The 19,114-nt window shown below is 41.7% G+C and overlaps 1 protein-coding gene across 1 annotated transcript in view; it reads left to right on the plus strand.

Annotated features, from left to right (window-relative positions):
• The first annotated feature begins 2,397 nt into the window (after nucleotides 1-2,397).
• The window catches only part of LOC139317666 (histone deacetylase 5-like), a 292,699-nt gene continuing 275,982 nt past the window's right edge, over nucleotides 2,398-19,114 (plus strand). Inside the window, exons 1-2 of the mRNA XM_070944746.1 lie at nucleotides 2,398-2,619; nucleotides 10,643-10,865. Of these exons, the coding sequence (XP_070800847.1) occupies nucleotides 2,398-2,619; nucleotides 10,643-10,865 (445 nt within the window). The remainder of the gene's footprint in view (nucleotides 2,620-10,642; nucleotides 10,866-19,114) is intronic.

Consider the following 19,114-nt stretch of genomic DNA (forward strand, 5'->3'; position numbering starts at 1 on the left):
GGAAGAAAGATTTGGATCTACAAAGAGCTCCCGCCCAAGATGTTAACGGAAAGGAAGAAATTTGGTTTTCTGGTGTCTGAGTTAAAAAAAAGAAATATTCCATTTAGGTGGGATGCCCCAGTTGGTATAATATTGAGATATCAAGGAGAAAGATACCAACTAAATACTGTTGAAAAAGTGGAAGAATTTTATCAAAAAATTTTGAAAATTAACTTAACATCTTTAGGCACAACACAGGATAAGCAGAAGGAGTTGGAAATAAAGGGAAAACATCGAATTACAGAGGTTGCGGTAGACAAATTGCCTTTGGATTCTTTAGATACCCCAGCTGGATTATCTAAAAACATGAGAGAAGTGGCATCTGATTCTAACGTGATGATTCATCAAGTCAAAGACAAGTATGGAAACCAATTAGCTGATATACAATTGGCAAAAAAGAAATATGAGATACAAAAACAAAACCAACAAGATCAAGTTATAAAGCAGAATGAAAACCGATCAGCTGATATACAACTTGTAGAAAGAAAACCAGGATGGAAATTAAACCCACAAAAAGAAAAGAAAAAAAGAAACAGGTCTCATAAAAATAGAAATTTCTAAATCAAGCAACAGTGAAGCCAGTGATTTTAAAAAAATATGAATGAATATGTGAAAAGATAGTGGAGGCGAAGTATTGGTTAATATTATCCTGAGGACAGTGACAGACCTCTGCAATGCCGTAATTTTGGGGTGTGAAAAGAGCCTTAAATTGTTGGATTTGAATTATCTACTTTGGATTTCTTTCTTTTATCGATAAATATATTATAACTATCCTGAGTTACAAGGCAAGAGAGCTACGCTGGGGCATGCAGAAGATCTGGTTGTTACCCACTAGGATGATGGGAATTAATAATCCTGATGAAAGGCACAATTACAACTATATGGAATATAATCATAATGTCACTCGGGTGGTTGTTTTTACTTTTATATATATATGAGGATATTCATTACTGATGGGGGCAGATGATGATTGAAGATTTTGAACAAACTGTTGCACCAGGATGCTATGTTACCCTGTTATGGATGATGGACTTAACAATCCAGTGGAAAGACATCAAAGAAGATATTATATGGATTATAAATTTAAAGTCATTGTCTTTTTTTTTTTAATATAACGAAATATATATATATATATATATATATATATATATATATATATATATATATATATATATATTAGCAGAGTGGGCAGTGGATTAAAGATATTAAGAATTGTTGTGCATGGCAATTTTGTAGGAAAGTGGGTGGAAATAGGTTAGTTTACTGATTGATTAGTTTAAGAAAAGGGATGTTTAAGTGATATATTTAGGGGAGTGGAGGAAATGGATAGATTGAATAAATGTTAAATTAGGATTTATGGGAAAGGCTGCTTTGAAATGTTATATTAATATACACAAAAAGATTAAATGTTAAAGTAGGATTTATTATATAGTCTTAAAGTGGAAGGTTGTTTTGAAATGTTGTAATAATATACAGATATAAGTTTGGGGGAGGAGAAAAAGGGCAGATTATTGCTAAATTGGGAGTTATAATATTATTATGCTAAATTAGAAGTTATCATACAATGTTATAGTAGAATGCTTTTTTTGAAAAGGGGGAAGTAACAATATTAATAATATTTTTAATAAGTAAGGGTCAGTATTTAGAGGAGGGAGTAAGGGGATGGTAAAATATTATGTAATCTGTTATGAATTAGGTTTTTGTTGTGAAGAAGTCACGGGGGGAAGGGTGGTGAGGGGGGGTTAGGGAGGAGGGGGGGAGAAAAAAAAAGGGGGTAAAATTTGTATTTGAAAACTTTTTCAATTAAAAAAAAAAAAAAAAGATCTCACAGCTGCAGAGCGACCGTGGGGCCGAGTTCATGTCCCGAAAATTCCAGGACTGGATGAGGCACAAGGGCATACACCATTTTCGTACAGCACCTTTTTCTCCTGCGCAGAATGGTGTGTCAGAAAAACGTAATGGCATTCTGCAGACCATGGTGCGCAGCCTGATTGCGGATGCTGGGGTTGTGGAATCGTACTGGGCGGAGGCGGTACACTACGCCAACTACACCCTGAACCGCACCTGGAGCAGCGTTGTGAACCAGACCCCATATTTTCTGGTCCACGGTAGGAAGCCAAGTTTGGGACACTTGTGTGTGTTTGGCTCCTACGCTTGGGTGCACATCCCCAAGCAGCTGCAGAAGAAGAGGAGATCCGTCTCCCAGAGACTGAGGTTCTTGGGCTATGCCCCTGGCTCCAAGGCCTACCGATTCCTGGGAGAAGGGGGTAGGACTGTGATCTCCCAATCTGCGTCCTTCGAAGAGGACTCCAATTGGACCCAGATCCACTCAACTGGCCCAGCAAAGCTGCACCAACCATGACACTGCCTGAGACAACCACAGACCCTGCCACCAACGAGAGCAAGGAACAGGACAAAGAGGTCAGCCTACCTGGTCCAGATGAGGAGGATGAGCCATCCAGTCCTGAGGGGGAAGACACGCCATCTTCACCTGACTCTTCGCCTCCAGTGACGCTTCAGAGTCCCATGATGCCCAACGCCTGGGACCGAGGGCCTCCACATCCCGGTCGTGAACAGCCAGTCGGCGAGGAACCCGCAGAGGAAAAGGGTGGTGAGTGGCAGGAGGTCAGAAGGTCAAAGCGGTCCAACAAGGGGGTCCCACCAAAGAGAATCAACATTGGACATGTCGCATCTGTCAACAGCGTCGTGGTCACCCCAAAGACTTTCTCAGACATATTCACCGTCACCTGTCATTGGCTGGCAAGAAGGGGAATTGTTAGGTGTTTTGTGCCAGCCATGGCAGTCTCTTCAAAAGCCACCAGATGGGGGCAAAGAGGCACCTTTGATCCCACTGGTGGGTCACGGGGCTCCAGCCCCTGCAGCCCCATTGGGGAGAGTTAATGGCCCTCCAGCCCCCTCACACACATGGGTAAGGGAGGGTCCAGGGGCCCCTATAAGAACCGCTGCACAGGGGCTGCTCCCTGCTTTTTACCCTTTTCCCTTTTTCCCTGCTCTTGTTCTAGTCTCCTATGGGACTGACCCATGGGCTCAATCCAGGCATGGATGCCTCCATGCCTGGGAACTTATTTTACTCTACTTTTACTTCTAAATAAAGACTTAATTTGATTGCATCCTTGCGTGCTGACCTTTTCTTGGAAGTGCCCTCAACGAACCATCGTTCTTCGTGAGATCCCTCACAGTATCAGATATGTAAACAACACCTTCACTATAATAAAAAAGGACCAATTAGAGAACACACACAGAAACATCAACATTTTCAAAGGAATCCAGTTTACCAGAGAATAAGAAAACAACTTACTATCCTTCCTGGACATCCTTATCAGCAGAGACCACAATGGCAAACTAGAAACACAAGTGTACAGAAGAACCACCCACACCAACCAAGTGCTGCACCCAACCAACCAAAGCACAACCCAACCTCCCAGAAGAGAAGCTGTGCAAGAACTTTATTTAGACGAACACAAACTCACTGCAGCAGCCCTGAACAGCAGAAAAAGGAAACAGAGCATTTATACAACATATTCCAACAAAATGGATAACCACACAACTTCATCAAAAAGTACCTGACCACTCAACCCAATACAGCACAACCAACACAAGCCCTAAAAAGAATAACACTGCCATACATCAAAAACATCTCAGAAACCACCAACAGACTATTACAACCACATGGAATCAGTGTAGCATACAAACCAACTAAAGCCCTTCAAAACATCCAAAGTGAACCAAAAGACCCAACAGCCCCAGAAGAAAAAAACAGGAGTCATCTACAACATACAATGTAAAGATTGTAACAGCCACTACATAGGACTAACAGGCAGAAGACTAGCAGAATATATCCATGAACACCAGCATGATGAAAATTCTTTAATTTCACAACATATGGACATAATCATAGTTTTAATTGGAAAACTGACCATCCTAGACCAAGCCAAGTCCAAAAATGCTAGAGAATTCCTGGAAGCCTGGCATTCTGACAAACTGGCCATCAATAGACACATAGACATAAATAATATCTACATATTTTGCAAAAGAGACAATCAACATGCCAAAAGGGAACAAAAAGACCAAAACACCTCGCCACCAGCAATCAACACCCAGATAAGCATAGATTAACTCCAAGATTAACATCAGTCTAACAATCAAGTAAACAATACCCCACTCAAGGAACTGCCAAACAAGCCAACAGTAAACAGCCCAATCAAAGAACCTCCAAGACCACTCCCACCAACACTGACAGGGCAAGCCACTAGAATATAAAATGAGAACAAACCCCACTCCTTAGTAACACTAATGATGTTAGCTGCAAGAAAACAAACAAGCTCAGAGAGCACCAAGGACTCCTTGTGTCCAAAAAAAGACATTGTTTACATTCTGGGCAACCTCAGTGCAAAAGTTGGCAAACAAGCAGAGACAGACATCACTGGTCATTTTGGACTAGGTGAGGGTAATGATGCAGCTCATCGTTTGGTAGAATTTTCCCATGAAAATAGATTTAGGTTCATGAATGCATGGTTCAAACAGCACAATTGCCGCTTATACACTTGGACCTCACCAAATGGACTTCACCATAATCGGATTGACTGTCCTATGAAGTCATCGATGGACCAGAGTTTGGTCCTTGCTGTTAAGTTATATCCTAGTGCTGATTGCGGTTCAGATCATGAATTGTTGGTGGCAAAGATTAAAGTCAAACTACGCACTATCAAAAAGGCAATGCCGCCAAAGAAGCTTGATGTCACCAAAATCCCTACTACATATACAATTTAGATAAAAATATATTTGAACAACTGGACACTGGTGAGAAGACGTCTGATGAACTGTGGCAGGAAATTCAATCAACCATTATTGGAATTGCAGAAGAACACATACCATACAAGAAGCCAGAGAAAAGTTAAAGTGGCTCTCAGATGAAGCCATCAAAATAGCTGAGCAAAGAAAAGCTGGCAAGGCAGCAGGAAAACGGGCAGAAGTAAGAAGACTGAATGCTGCTTTCCAGAGGGCAGCAAGGAAGGATAATGTAGTTTACTAGGACAAGTGATGTAAACAGCTTGAAGTGGACTACATGAAGGGTCACACCAGGAATGCATTTATGCAAGTCAAAAAGATCCGAGCACCATTTATTGCTCATAAAGGCATCATTAAAGACAAGCAAGGGAAAGAACTGTCTGACCAGCAAGCCACCAAGAACAGATGGCGAGAATATACAGAAGAGATGTATGCAGATAGCAAAGGGACCCAGTTCCAGCCCTGGAGGCCATCTTTTTCTTTGGATCTTCAGGGCTGCCACATTCAGTCCATAGGCCTGCTGTGGGAAACTGGGAGGGGGGTTTCATGGAGTGGGTAGAGATAGCCATAACAACATTCTTTTCTCTGGGAGTCAAGGACGTTCAGCCTGCACCTGGAGAGGCATGACTGGGAAACATCTCCAGTTGGGATGGTGGATTGATTGGACCATGTGATGGACATGTCAGTGCAGGGGAAGGGACTTTGACTTTCCTTTGGGTGGGGAAAACCCAGGGGCTTTCAGATTCAGGTTTTCCTAGATGTGCCAATATGACATCTCTAATAAAATGGAACTTTGAGGAACTGCTAGCCTCAGAGTCTTATTTGGTTGGGGGTGTTACTTGGAACCCTGACACCCAGCCTCAGGATGATGAGGAAAGAGAAGTAGAAATAGATCTGGCCATCCTCGAGAAAGGGATCATATGGGCGATGAGCTAGCTGCCAAACAACAAGACTCGAGCTGTTGACACTATCCCTGCAGAATTACCGAGACCTGTACCACACAGAGTCATTATAGACCTGTGCCAGAAAATCTGGGAAACCAACACGTGACCACAAGATTGGAAAGGCTCAATGTCCATTCCACTGCCAAAATAGCTCCAGTTATCATACAATTGCTCTCATCTCTCACATGAGCAAGATTCTGCTTAAAATTATATAACAACATTTAGCACCAACCATTGAAAGGGAATTACCAGATGTCCAAGCCGGCTTCTGAAGGGGTTGTGGCACCTGCAGCCGTATTGCAAATCTGTACTGGATCACAGAAAAATCTCGTGAATATCAAAAGATCATTTACATGTGCTTCATCGACTACAAGGAAGCCTTTGATTGTTGTGATCATGAGAAGCTCTGGAGAGCCCTTCAAGACCTGGGAGTACCAGCACATCTGTGCAAATTGGTGCAATCACTGTACACATTCAGGAAGCCCCCGTGCGAACACCATATGAAGACACTGATTGGTTTAAGATAGAGAAAGGTGTGTGACAAGGTTGCATCCTCTCTCCTTTCTTATTCAACCTGTATGCCAAAATGGTCATGAGGAAGCTAGAGCTTGAAGAATCAAAAATTGGGGTAAAGATTGGTGGAAGAAACATCAACAATGTTCGATATGCTGATGATACAACTCTCCTCTCAGAAACCAAAGAAGGCCTGGAACATCTGATCAAGAAGATCAAAGAAGAAAGTGAGAATTTCGGTCTCTTTCTGAACATCATAAAGACCCCGCTCATAACCACTGCAAGGAATGGAAACATCAAAATAGAAATTGATGGTGAAGAGATAGAATATGTGGAAAAATTCACTTTCCTAGGATTGCAGATCGCTCAAAGTGGTGAATGCAGCACAGAAATAAAATGTCAGATTGCACTAGATCGCACAGCAATGATGAACATGAGCTGAATATGGAAAAGCAAGGACATCAGCCTGGCAACCAAATGTAGGTTAGTCCGCTGTATCGTGTTCCCCATAACTACCTATGGTTATGAAAGTTGGACTTTAAAAAAGCAAGACAGGAAAAAATTTGACTCTTTTGAGCTGTGGTGTTGGAGAAGGCTCCTGTGTATTCATTGGACAGCAAAGGTGACTAACAAGCAAGCACTGGAGTGCATATAACTCCAGATATGTCAGTAGTAGGCAAAATCATGAAACTGTGTCTCACTTACTTTGGCCATGTCATGGGGGGAAATTCACTGGAGAAAGCAATTATGTTTGGAAGAGTTAGCAGTAAAAGGAAAGCAGGCCATCAAAGAACACGGTGGTTGGACACCATGAAAGCTGACACCAGCCAGAGCATAGAAAAACTCAAAGAAGTAGTGCAAGATTGGAAGATGTGGAGAGACCTGGCCCATAGAATCACCAAGAGTCAGACACGACTGAATGGATAACATCATCATTATCATTATCATCATCATCATTGTCTGTGCTAGATCACTGTGCCCAAAAATACAGTATGTCCAGTGGATACTTCTGTTCTACCACTGTATTTCTGGACTACTCTCATTTGAATCAAATCAGTTTGGAAGACTTTGGGGAGCCTAAATTAACAATCAACCAGGGAAAAATGCTGTTTCAAATCAGCAAGGCTTCTGGAGCTTAAGTATTGCTGCTACTGTTCTTATTCATGAAATAACTATAATTACAATTGGTGCATATGGAGCAGTGGTGGGTTTCAAAATTTTTTACTACGGTTCTGTGGGTGTGGCTTGGTGGGTGTGGCTTGGTGGGCGTGGCAGGGGAAGGATACTGTAAAATCTCCATTCCCACCCCACTCCAGGGGAAGGATACTGTAAAATCTCCTTTCCCACCCCACTCCAGGGGAAGGTTACTGCAAAATCCCCATTTCCTCCCGATCAGCTGGGACTCGGGAGGCAGAGAATAGATGGGGCAGGGCCAGTCAGAATTTTTACTACCGGTTCTCCAAACTACTCAAAATTTCTGCTACCGGTTCTGCAGAACTGGTCAGAACCTGCTGAAACCCACCTCTGATATGGAGCTTTACAAAAAGTAGATAGAATGAATCTCTGCCACAGTGAGCTTTCAGTATGAAGTAGGCACAAGGGAAATGACAGAAGCAGAAAGGTTAATTAAGGAGATAATTGGTTTGATTGAGATAGATATGGTTGGGATTTAATATACTTAAGGCTATCCATTGATATCTTAATGAGGCTGGGAATACCCAAAGACATTCTTTCCATACTTGGAGCTTCTTTAACATCATGTTTTCCTAAACCTGCTACAGAACCTGGTTAATGTTTTTTGATGAATTTGTGGGATGTAGGGGGAAGGACACAGAGTTTTCTAGGTATTTCTTCACTCAGCTCTTATCTCTTCCTTCCATTTATTGAACACCTAGCATGATTATGGGAATACACAATAAAAGATGAAACAACCATAAATAGTCACAGCATTAATCAGATTAAGGCAGGAGTGGAGAATGTGTAGCCCCCAGAAATTCCTGGACTTCAACAACTCTTCTCTGCCCCAACCAGAATCAGGCAGTGGTGAGAGATGCTGGAAATTGTAATTCAACAACACCATTTCAAAAATACTTAACTGTGGGGATATTGTTATGATGGCATACCAAAGTTGCTTTTTCCAAAAGGCAACTGTACTTCATTGGGTTTTTTTTTCTTTGAAAATGTTTTGCTTCTCATCCAAGAAGCTTCTTCAGTTCTGACTGTCAGTTAGCAAAAAAGCACCTTTGAAACAACCATGACCTGGATGATTGAGAATCTCCATAGACCATTATGATGGAACATCTAGAAGGCCCTTGGAATATAGGGGAAGAAATAGAACCATTACCAAAGAGACACCTCAGCCCAGAGGAGGACGGAAGTGTGAGAAAGTGACTTGGAATAACACCACTTAATTATGCTAGGTGTAAGTTGAACTGAAGAATTGCTTTAGCAGGCTTTTGAAATTTTGTATTTAATTAATTTAATTTAATTTAATTTAATTTAATTTAATTTAATTTAATTTAATTTAATTTAATTTAATTTAATTTAATTTAATTTAATTTAATTTAATTTAATTTAATTTAATTTAATTTAATTTAATTAATTTAATTTAATTTAATTTAATTTAATTTAATTTAATTTAATTTAATTTAATTTAATTTTTTAATTTAATTTATTATTCAATTTATATGCCGCCCCTCTCCGAAGACTCTTATTAGCAATAAAGATTCAAATGGTTCTTCTTTTTTAAGTATGCCTGCCTTGCAGGGTTTGACAATTGTTTGGAAAATTTGGTTCCCCAGTGATAAGGAAGTGCGGGGGGGGGGGATGGGAATGAGGAGGCTTCCAGTGAGGATCATGGCAAACTAGACATCTCTGAAAGAGTGGAGATGACATTGAGAGTGGAGATGGCGGCCAGAGAGTCAATGCTGGCTGGCAAAAACTCTCTGGACAAAGGAGAGATCACGAGATTACCCACTTGCACTCTGGACAGCTACTCCTTGTGAGTAACTGCAGAAATAGAAGTTTGTACAGTTGATTTGTGAGTTGGGGTGTTGGGAGACAAAGGAATCCATTTAAGATCACAGCTGTAAAGTAGCCTATATGGACATAAAGTTCAGCCAAACATTTCTTAATCACTCTTGGAACTAATTAATTTATAGCTAAAGACAGAGGTGGGCTGCACTTACGTTCACAACGGGTTCGCTGGTTGTGAGAGTGCGCATGTGTGCGCGTGCACTCGCTTCGCTCACATGTGCTCCTTTGGGACTGAAACAGAGCTTCAAACATGCTGCTAATCAACTCAGGCAGCTCCAGTGAGTACAGCAGGGGCAGCGCAGAACTCAGCTGGGCAGCATGGGCAGGGGAAACGAGCCAGAAAGTTAGTTATACTGTATATGGAAAGCATAGCACAAGGGCGGGTGGGCGGGCCCAGCCTGCGATGACAGCTAAGGGTTCGCCCGAACCCGCGCAACCATGCAGCAGCCCACCACTTGCTAAAGAGATTTTTTTCTTTTCAGCAGGATAAAATTCCACTTGGTAGGTTATCATTTTTTTCTGGATTATAAAATAATGAAGAGAAAGGGGGTGTGAAGACTTAAGAACTTCTGACAAAAAGATTAGCAAGATGTTTTAAGAGTTTAAAATGGATAAAGGGGACAATTATTGTGTAAGATTGTTTTTTAGTGAAAATGCTTTTGAATGCTATCGAATGCCATTTGAGAGTAAATTATTAAAGGCACAGAAAGACAAAAAGGAGGAGGGGAAGGCTTGCCTTTTCCTTTTCCCTTAAACTGGAAAGATTCGGAATTACCCACAATGGAGGAATGGTTGGTGATGGAATTTGTTGAGATGGCTAAATTGACTTCTTTGTTCAAAGAAAAGACAATATTTATGTTTACTGTTAACTGGAAATCCTTTATACATTTTTTTTCTATTTTGTGTGAAGCAGGGAAAAAATGAACTTATAATTTATGGTTTTAATGATTAGAAAGAATAGATTATAGAAAAAAGTTATTTTGTAACAATAGAGCAAGAGGTAAATTTATAATTGTACTCATAACTGCTATAAAGAAAATTGGAAGTTACTTCTTTGTCCCTCTCTCTCTCTCTCTCTCTCTCTTTTTTTTTTTTTTTTTGCTTTCACACTTTTAGCTCTTTCTTTGGTACCTGCATTCCTTTTTTTTCTTTTTCCTACTTTATATTAGTTTCTGTTTTTATCTCTCTCTCTATGAATAGAGAAGTGCAGGAAGTGGATAGTGGATTAAAACAGCTTGGATGATGGCACTCTGTGGGCTCCTGTAGCAATTGCGAGTCCTTTTTGTCTCTCTTTCCTTTAGGCTTCCCCAAACCTAACCACACAGCAAGAAGCAGAGCACCAGACCATCCAGTCATTGCACCAGGGCAGTGCCTTGACAAGCAAGTTCCTCAGCATGTTGTCTATTCCCAGTTGCCTTCTGGGGGTGGCCCTTGAGGGAGAGACCAACAATCAAGGGCATGCTTCCTTGCTTCAACATGTCTTGCTTCTGGAGCAGGCTCGACAACAGAATACACTGATTGCTGGTGAGCAAGTCAAGATGTGAATTAGCATAGTGAGTGTGTCAACAAGGGTTGGGCATGAGACAGAAAATGTAGTACTCAGCCACCATTGCTGGAAGCAGCTGAGAAATAAGGGGAGATGGAGTAGCTGGCACACCACTGTGTAGCATTCAATGAAAGTTAATGACATTTAAGGCGGTGAACATACCTAATATTCCTTCCCCCTCCTATTTTCCTCACAACAACAGCCCTGTGAGGTGAGTTGGGCTGAGAGAGAGTGACTGGCCCAAAGTCACCCAGCTGGTTTTCATGCCTAAGGCAGGACTAGAACTTAGGTTGTCCTGGTTTTTAGCCTGGTGCCTTAACCACTAGATCAAACTGGCTCTCGTTATCCAGTATCTATCTTGGGCAGTGCTAATAATTGACCAAACATGTACCCATGGCAGCTCTTCCTACCTGCCTGAGGCAGTTCACTTGTGAGACTAGACGACAGAGAACTGGAAACCTGTGTCTACCGCAAACACAAACACACACAGACCAGATCCTCAGCTTCTCAAGCAACCACCCCACTGCACACAAAAGAAGCTGTGTCCAGACCCTGTTCAGAAGGGCCAGGACACACTGCAGCACCACAACACTAAGAAAAGCGGAAGAGAAACGGCTGCTTGACGTCTTTCTCCATAACGGCTAGCCAAAAAACTTCATATTCTGACACACAGCACCCAAACCACAACACACCACACAGCCAACCATCACACAAAAACTAACCCTACCATACTCAAAAGGGGTGTCAGAAATGACAGCCAGAATTCTCCAACCCCTAGGAATAGCAATAGCTCACAAACACAAAGCCACACTCCGCCAGGAACTACCCAGAACCAAAGACAAGATACAGAAGGATGAAGGAAAGAATGTATGTCAGGGCATCTATTAATCCCATGTTTGGCTCTGGGACTAATTACCCTGGTTTAATTAGAGGAGATGAATCGAGGCTTATTCCAAGTTGCAATATTCTGAAAAGAAACGCGAGAAAGGTTTCTAATAAAACTCATTTATTTGTTATAAAGAAAATAAAACACCTCACTAACTAAGAAAAGTTAATTGTTACATTTTGGCAAGCGAGGTCTCCTGCCGGTCCAAGCCAGACCTTGCTGGCAGGAGAACAAAGGAAAAAGAGTGTGAGAAGCAAGTGAAGGAATGTGGGTGGATGGACATGCGTAGTAGCTTCTGATAACAATTCTTGGCAAGCTACGGAAAGTCTGATAGTCCAGAAATGAGAAGCTCAGCTGGTAAATAAAATAACGCAGTGACATTCCCCTTCTTTGCCAGTTGAGCGAATATCAGTACATCATCAAACAAGGCACATCTTCTCGCGCAGATACTCGTGTTGAACTGCTGGAAGTGGTTTGTTGAGCATATCAGCAATTTGATCATGTGTAGATACATATTGCATTTTGACAAAACCTTTTTTCACTAAATGTTTTATGTTTTGATAATGAATGTCAATGTGTCTGGACCTAGAACCTGTAAAATGAGATTCAGAAATATAAACCACCGATTCATTGTCTTCCATCACGGTGATCGGTCGGATCGGGTGTGTCCAGATATCTGTGACTAAAGCATCAAACCAAGTTAGAGAATTACATGCATCTGAAACACAAGCATATTGAGCTTCAGTAGATGAACAAGAAACAAAATTCTGTTTACGTACTTGCCAATAAACAGGACATCCATTTAAGAACATCATATAACCTGAAGTACTTTTGCGTGATTTCTTATCACTTGCCCAATCAGAATCTGCATAACAACATAATTCTGCATAATCAGTATGTGTTGGTTCTAACAATAACTTCAAATGTTTGGTGTATTTTAGGTATCTCAATAATTTCTTAATGCATGTCCAATGAAACTGTTTTGCCTTACCTACATGTCGTGATAAGAGATTAACACTAAGCGCAATGTCGGGTCTGGTCCAACTACTAATGTATAATAGTGACCCAATGACTGAACGATAAAGTGTTTGATCCTCGAACTCAGGACTTGCTTCTTGTGTCAAATTGTGAAAATCTGTTTGCATGGGTGTCTTTGTTGTGTTAGCATCTTTCATGTTGCAATGATGCAAAACTTGTTCAATTTTATCTTCTTGTGAAAGACTAAACCCCTTCTGTGTCTTTTCAATCTGAACACCTAAATAAGTGCTAATACAGGTGAAACTCGAAAAATTAGAATATCGTGCAAAAGTTCATTTATTTCAGTAATGCAACTTAAAAGGTGAAACTAATATATGAGATAGACTCATTACATGCAAAGCGAGATAGTTCAAGCCTTGATTTGTCATACTTTTGATGATTATGGCTTACAGCTCATGAAAACCCCAAATTCACAATCTCAGAAAATTAGAATATTGTGAAAAGGTTCCATATTCTAGGCTCAAAGTGTCCCACTGTAATCAGCTAATTAAGCCATAACACCTGCAAAGGGTTCCTGAGCCTTTAAATGGTCTCTCAGTCTGGTTCAGTAGGAATCACAATCATGGGAAAGACTGCTGACCTGACAGTTGTGCAGAAAACCATCATTGACACCCTCCATAAGGAGGGAAAGCCTCAAAAGGTCATTGCAAAAGAAGTTGGATGTTCTCAAAGTGCTGTATCAAAGCACATTAATAGAAAGTTATGTGGAAGGGAAAAGCGTGGAAGAAAAAGGTGCACAAGCAGCAGGGATGACCGCAGCCTGGAGAGGATTGTCAGGAAAAGGCCATTCAAAAGTGTTTGGGACTTTCACAAGGAGTGGACTAAGGCTGGAGTCAGTGCATCAAGAGCCACCATGCACAGACGGATCCTGGAAATGGGCTTCAAATGTCGTATTCCTCTTGTCAAGCTGCTCCTGAACAACAAACGTCAGAAGCGTCTTACCTGGGCTAAAGAAAAAAAAACTGGTCTGTTGCTCAGTGGTCCAAAGCCCTCTTTTCTGATGAGAGCAACTTTTGCATCTCATTTGGAAACCAAGGACCCAGAGTCTGGAGGAAGAATGGAGAGGCACACACTGCAAGATGCTTGAAGTCCAGTGTGAAGTTTCCACAGTCTGTGTTGATTTGGGGAGCCATGTCACCTGCTGGTGTTGGTCCACAGTGCTTCATTAAGTCCAGGGTCAACGCAGCCGTCTACCAGGAGATTTTGGAGAACTTCATGCTTCCTTCCGCAGTCGGGCTTTATGGGGATGCTGACTTCATTTTCCAGCAGGACTTGGCACCTGCCCACACTGCCAAAAGTACCAAAACCTGGTTCAATGACCATGGGATTACTGTGCTTGATTGGCCAGCAAACTCGCCTAACCTGAACCCCATAGAGAATCTATGGGGCATTGCCAAGAGAAAGATGAGAGACATGAGACCGAACAACGCAGAAGAGCTGAAGGCCGCTATTGAAGCATCCTGGTCTTCCATAACACCTCAGCAGTGCCACAGGCTGATAGCATCCATGCCACGCCGCATTGAGGCAGTAATTGATGCAAAAGGGCCCAAACCAAGTACTGAGTACATATGCATGCTTATACTTTTCAGAGGTCCGATATTGTTCTATGTACAATCCTTGTTTTATTGATTTCATGTAATATTCTAATTTTCTGAGATTGTGAATTTGGGGTTTTCATGAGCTGTAAGCCATAATCATCAAAATTATGACAAATCAAGGCTTGAACTATCTCGCTTTGCATGTAATGAGTCTATCTCATATATTAGTTTCACCTTTTAAGTTGCATTACTGAAATAAATGAACTTTTGCACAATATTCTAATTTTTCGAGTTTCACCTGTATGACCTAATGATTTCAGTGTGAAGTATCTCTGCAAAGCTTTGGCAAAAATCTCACTCATTTGCTTATTTGGACCAATATAAACAATATCATCAACATAAACAAGAACTATCTCATATGCATTGTTAGATCTTTTTGTGAACACGCACTCATCAGTTTCGGACTTAATAAAGCCCATTGAATTTAGTTTGTCAGTAAGACATAAATACCACATTAAACCAGATTGTTTCAGACCATAAAGACTTTTGTTTAGGAACCAGGTATCCCCTTCTTGCTGTCGGAATCCCGGAGGACTTCTCACGTAGATCTCTTCGTCTAGGTCTGCATGTAGATAAGCCGTGTCAACATCAAACTGGAAAACTTCTAAACCAAGGATAGTTGCAGTTGCTAAAGCAATTTTTACACTCTCAGTTCTGACTGTCGGTGAGTAAGTATTTGTGTAGTCCTCAGGATAGCGTTGAGCGAAACCCTGAGCTACAAGTCTGGCCTTGTACAATGACTCACCATTTGGTTTCTTTTTGATTCTGTAGACCCATCGAGTGCCAATGACCTTTTTGTTTGCTGGAGGTTTTGCAGGTGTAAATACTTTAAGTTTCTTTAGACTGTCCATTTCAACCTGCATTGCTTCATACCATTTGTCTTGCTCTGAATCAGGGAGCTGCTTGATTTGTGTGAAATTATCAGGTGGAAGTGTAACATTGCAAATCAAAGGCATGGGTGCTTTTGTCAGTTGCCAAGAATATCGTTGTGGAGGGATCCCTTTTGTGGCCCTCTTGGAACGTCTCGGAACAACTGTCCAGTCTTCTTCTGCTTCGTCCTCGTCCTCACTTTCGTCGCTAGCGTCAGCATCCGCAGCTTGCGAAGACGGAACATCGGGTTGAGAAGAATCAGTGGAATCTTGGTCATCAATCTGCGTAGCATCAGCAGTATCATCTCTGGGAAAATAAACTCCAGGATCATTGGAATGAATCCTGGACCAGTCAATATCTTCCTCAAAATTAGCAGATTGGGAAATCACAATTGCATGTTTAGAGTCAATAAATTTGCTCCATTTTGAATTATCATCAATACCCATAAATCTCAGTCTCTTTGCTGCTGGACCTCCTTTTCTTCTTTGAGCTAAGGGAATGTTCACCATAGCGTATGAACCAAAAATATGAATGTTTTTAAGATCGGGCTTGTAGCCATACAACATGAAGAAAGGAGTCTGATTTGTTACACTGCTCCAAGTACGGTTGACAATGTAATTTGCATACTTGATAGCTTCACCCCAGTATATCTTACCAAGGTTGGCGTCTTCTAGGAGACAACGCATCATGGTTTGCAGTACCCCTTGTCTTCGTTCTACGACTCCATTATGAGCCGGTGTGTAAGGAGCCGAAGTCTGATGAATAATTCCATTCTTACGCATCCAGTCCTGGAAACGCTGAGACATGAACTCGGCACCACGATCACTCTGGATTCTGGCGATGCGAACTTGGTGTTGGGTAGAAACAAGGGTTGCAAAGTCTTTAAAGATCTGAAAAGTCTCTGATTTTTCTTTCATAGGATATACATATCCATATCTAGAGTAATTATCAACAATTGTTAGAAAATATTTTCTACCACTAAATGATGGCGGGAAAGGACCAACTATGTCAATGTGAACCAAATCAAAAATGCGTGTTGACAGGCGTGTAGCGCGTTTGGGAATGGCTGCTGCTTTGGATTTGGCCTTCTTGCATACAGCACAATCCAAAAACACCTTACACCCCTTTAGATCCAAACCTTTTGCGAACTCCGGCATCTTCCTAAGAACACGGAAACTGGCATGCCCCAATCTTCTATGCCATTTATGGATACACCTGGAATGCAAAGGTTTACCAGTTAGTGAATTCTCAACATTAACATTTTTATGCGGAACCTCAGGCTTGCTCTGAGCAACCTGTTTACCAACTCTATTTTTGTTGGCTTTAGGAGCCTTAGGGGTAGCAACAGGATCTCTCCCTGGAGCATCTCTCTCTGGGCCTGTGCTCTCCCTTTTTGGAGTTTGCATACTTGCCTGTGTTTGTGTTTTAGGCTTTGGCTTTAAGTAATAAACACCACCAATTAATATGGTTTCAGCAACAATATCTCCATCTTTAACTATGTAACTTGCTTTTTCAAGGTGGTGAACTTGGAATTTTAACATTCTAGACAAGTGACACTGACTAAGCAAATTACAGGTTGCTGTTGGTATGTAATAAACATCAGGAATGAATGCATCGAGCTCTTCAACATAAACAGTTCCTTTTCCTTTGACCTGACAAGGATGATTTGAAAATGAATAAAGTTCACGTAGTTCTGGTTCAGGCTCGTGCATCTCTGTAAAAAGTTCCTTTCTGTAGGTAACATGCAATGCTGCACCACTGTCCAAAGTCCACAGGAGTCGTCTGTCGTACTCTGGTTGAGGTTGTGGATCATTGGTTAAAGCCAATGTGGCGAGTGGAGTTTGTGGATCACGCCGGGGACCACAATGACCTTGTCTTCCGCCCCTGCCTCTGGAATCTGTTCCTCTGGGCTGGTACGTGACGGGAGCTGGAACTCGTTGGGGACAATCCCGGGTGGCATGTCCCACACGATTGCAGGTGTTGCATCTTGGCGTCCTTGGAGCGTAGGTCCTTCCTCGGAAGGGGCGCCTAGCTGGAGCTTTTGATGTGGGTGGTCCTCTCAGGTGTGGCGTGGCCAACATGAATGCCTCTTCTTCAATTAAAAGTCTACAGACATTGTCCACTGTGCGTTGAGCAATAGGGACTTGGTTAATTTTTGTAACAGCATCTTTCCATTCATAATTCAAAGAGTTAATAATGATGCTGATCATTTGAATATCTTCAATGTTATGGCCTCTTTCTCTCAATTCTGTTCTCAGACCTTTCAGTTTGGTCAAATGTCCTCCAATTTGTTCACCAGGTTTCAATCTCGAACCGTGGAGTTCAGACATTTTTAGTTTTGACTCACCAGTTAGTGGAGAGACAGAAAATGCCTGGTAAGGAGCCTGCACTTGATATGCTGGCTGTGCTGGCAGAAATGCCTGTGGTATTTGCTGTGCCTGTTGTGGACCTAAAAATGGTCTTGGTTGTGCCATTGGAGGTGGGCCAGGAGGTGGCCCTCTTTGCACTTGTGGCTGGGGCACATACGCAGGCATTTGTAGCTGCTGTGGCTGATGCACTGGAATCTGCTGTATTCCAGTTGCCATTTGTGCTTGACCTGCAATATTGGCATGACCTGCTGGAGATGCAATCATTTGCCTTTGTTGCATAAAGCGTGCCTGTGTTCCATCTAAAAAGACACCAACACCACCAGGGGGTGTTGGAGTTTGAGCCCGTGGAGACACTTGTGGCGTTTCAGCTTGAATCTCTGAGTGAGTTAGAGACAGGTTTGCCAGGGTCTGCTGTAGTAATTTAAAATGTTCATCTAAGCTCCTTTCTCTTTCAGCTTCCTGTAGTAAATTACTTTTGCCAGAAGATGGTGCTGCACCTTTAGCTTCGGGCAGCTTTGCATACGTGGCATTGTATGCTTTAGAGTAGGAGTGGTTATGTAAGACATGTGTAACTTGATCAGGGAGACTTTCATGTGATGTATGCAGTGCTCTTTGCCTTAATTGGCCTGACACAGGATCCACCAGGGGGAGTGTCTTTGGCTCTGAGCAAGAAGACAATATGGCGCTTTTTGAAAAATTTAAGTTATCTCCCTTATCTTGCTCAGGCATAGATATAGCCATTTTTGCCTGGGATAGCTGCTGTTCATAGAATTTTATACGGTCACGAAAGGCTTTCATAGCCAGCTCATCCAGGGTGAGCTTAGAGCTTCGAGGAGAATAATGAATTGTTTCTCTCTCTGCGTGGGAGGAATTTTGCTCGGCAGTGTGCTTTAGCCTTGCATCGAGCATTACAAATTCAGAAGGTTCTGGGAAGACTTTTTCAGAGCTTGGAAGATCAGAAGAAAATGTTACTGACCTCAGTCGTAAATCATCATCTTCAAAAACAGCTTCTGTCTTATCTCCCTCCATTTCTGTTCCCACGGCTTCTTCTCGTTCCAGGCGTGTGGCTGTAGTAAGGGGCTGGAAATCTGGAAACCTCCTTTCTGCCACCTTCTCAGCAAAATACATTTTGTATTTGTTTTACTTCTGTTTCGGCATCTCAGCAATATAATTAGCGTACCTCAGTAGCTAAAAACTAATTGCCTATGCGCTCTTATCAGAAATAACAAAACAAGGAAAAAGCCATAAATCCAACCACCCTCGTGCTATCAGATGTCAGGGCATTTATTAATCCCATGTTTGGCTCTGGGACTAATTACCCTGGTTTAATTAGAGGAGATGAATCGAGGCTTATTCCAAGTTGCAATATTCTGAAAAGAAACGCGAGAAAGGTTTCTAATAAAACTCATTTATTTGTTATAAAGAAAATAAAACACCTCACTAACTAAGAAAAGTTAATTGTTACA

The sequence above is a fragment of the Pituophis catenifer genome, unplaced genomic scaffold, assembly GCF_029215685.1.
Source record: "Pituophis catenifer annectens isolate HBS135680 unplaced genomic scaffold, rPitCat1.0.hap2 SCAF_5, whole genome shotgun sequence".
In the NCBI taxonomy this organism is placed as follows: domain Eukaryota; kingdom Metazoa; phylum Chordata; class Lepidosauria; order Squamata; family Colubridae; genus Pituophis; species Pituophis catenifer.